Source organism: Frankliniella occidentalis, unplaced genomic scaffold, assembly GCF_000697945.3.
Source record: "Frankliniella occidentalis isolate FOCC.00 unplaced genomic scaffold, Focc_3.1 Scaffold156, whole genome shotgun sequence".
Classification (NCBI taxonomy): domain Eukaryota; kingdom Metazoa; phylum Arthropoda; class Insecta; order Thysanoptera; family Thripidae; genus Frankliniella; species Frankliniella occidentalis.
In genome coordinates this window covers 591242-593191 of record NW_026267282.1, presented here as the reverse complement: position 1 = coordinate 593191, position 1950 = coordinate 591242, and the positions used below count along the sequence as shown (strand labels likewise).

The 1950-nt window shown below is 37.7% G+C and overlaps 2 protein-coding genes across 3 annotated transcripts in view; one reads left to right on the top strand and one right to left on the bottom strand.

Annotated features, from left to right (window-relative positions):
• Positions 1-1515, top strand: part of LOC113204105 (calcium homeostasis endoplasmic reticulum protein) — a 19356-nt gene extending 17841 nt beyond the window's left edge. The window contains exons 13-15 of the mRNA XM_026419124.2: positions 3-311; positions 426-567; positions 1165-1515. Coding sequence (XP_026274909.1) covers positions 3-311; positions 426-567; positions 1165-1293 — 580 coding nt within the window. The 3' untranslated portion in view covers positions 1294-1515. The remainder of the gene's footprint in view (positions 1-2; positions 312-425; positions 568-1164) is intronic.
• Positions 1-1950, bottom strand: part of LOC113204092 (polypyrimidine tract-binding protein 1) — an 80243-nt gene that overhangs the window by 8882 nt on the left and 69411 nt on the right. The gene's annotated exons all lie outside the window — the stretch shown is intronic.

Below are 1950 nucleotides of genomic sequence, written 5' to 3'. Positions count from 1 at the left end.
AGTGTATCTCCTGAAAATGATAAAACAAAAGAAAAATCAAAAGAGAAGGGGAGGTCAAGATCTCCTTCAAGAAGTCCCATTCGAAGCAGTACAAATGAATTAAGTAGTGGTGCTAGCAATGGTAGACGATCTCCTATTTCAGCAATGCGAAGACAAACAAAAGCATCATTTAGGCGCTCAAGATCGAGATCAAGATCACAATCAAGATCTTGCTCACGGTCACGGTCTCGGTCTAGCTCACGGTCAAGATCAAGGAGTCCTCCAAAACACAGCTTAGAACGAGAGAGAAGCCCCACTCCTCCTTCATTTCTGTATGTGTCATTTAACTTTATATATTTTATTCAGATTTTTAGTTCTATAACATTGAGTTATCATGTTACTGTTAGAGTTATCTAATCTAATAAGAAACATTTGTGTTTCTATAGTGGTTCAACATATGCGAAGACTGCAACTGAGCGATTGGATGAATCAAACAAAGGACATCAAATGCTCAAGAAGATGGGTTGGGGTGGTGCTGGTCTTGGTGCAAAAGAACAGGGTATAGAACAGCCTATATCAGGAGGCGAGGTAAGTTCATATTGTTTTTCGACCTTCATCCTCACTTTACTTCTCTACGTGAAGATGAAATAACAATTTTTATGCTTGGTATGGTGCTAGTTAGCTTAAAAAACTGTAATACACATAACCATTTACATGATCAAACTAGTAGTCTGCTCTTTTACTGTCATATCTGAATGGTGGCATGCTTTGTAACCGTTTGTAACTGTGGGAATGCTCATATATGTATTTGGTCACTTTAGGACTAAAATAAGAAAAAAAAAATAGTGCAAGTTATATTAAGAAATTGCAAAGTGAGCTGAATCATACTGCTTACACCATACCAGCACAAGTAATGAATAAGGTCTCTTCCTTATAAAGTACATCAAACATATTTGATACAGTGTCATTTAACTTACCTCTTTTTAGCCCGCCCTTCTGCTTTGAAAAAGCTATCCAGCGGGCTTATGCAAACGACCTCGTGTGTGTCTGTCTGTGTGTCTGTCTGTCTGTTCCACTAGAAGGAGATGTGCTAGAGACTTGTTTATTATTTTTATTTAATTTTTGTCTAACTGTTTAAAAAGATTTTTTCTACCTTACCACTAATGGAATTTTGTGTCATTTCAGATTCGTGACAGAAATGATATGTACAAGGGAGTTGGAGTAAATTTAAATGACCCATATGAAAACTTCAGAAAAAATAAGGGTCAAGCTTTTATTTCAAGAATGAAGGCAAGAGCAGAGGAAAGAATCTAGATGCACTTGTTGTAAATAATTACAGGGGTACAACACCCTGTATTTTGACTCTATGTTATTCAAGTTGTAAAGTTTTATGTGTCTTCTCAAGTATTAAAGCTGCTTTTTATGGATGACAGTACAAAACAGCTTTAGTTTTATGGTGAAACAATGAAATGCTGAAAAAGGACAGTGGCCTGTCCTGTTAAATTTGCAATAAAACAAACTGTTATAAAAAAGACATTTAGTTATTCTCATTTTTCAAGAGCCCCATAGCCCATGCAGACACTACAAACTCCTTATTTGTTAAAAAGGGGGGTAGCTCACTTTCTCTCTAGAGTTCTTGAGCTCGTGAACTTCTCGACAGAGCACTCATGCCACTCAAAGGTATTTGAAGTAAGGTAATTTTTGGAATATCTCGAAAACCGTACGTTCTGGCCCAAAAATGAAGACTTGGTTCGGTGCCCTACATCCCTACATACCGAATGGAACACCACGTCCCTGTTTGTAGCTACACGATTGTAGCTACAGCCGACAGTGCCCGAGTCAGCTTAAACTAAACCGTCTATAGACGAATTCATTACTTCCGCCAATGCTAGAATATCAACCAGAAGTAAACTGCGCTAAGAATTAAAGCGAAAACGAAAGATATCAATGCCTCTCCGAAGCTCTCGCCTT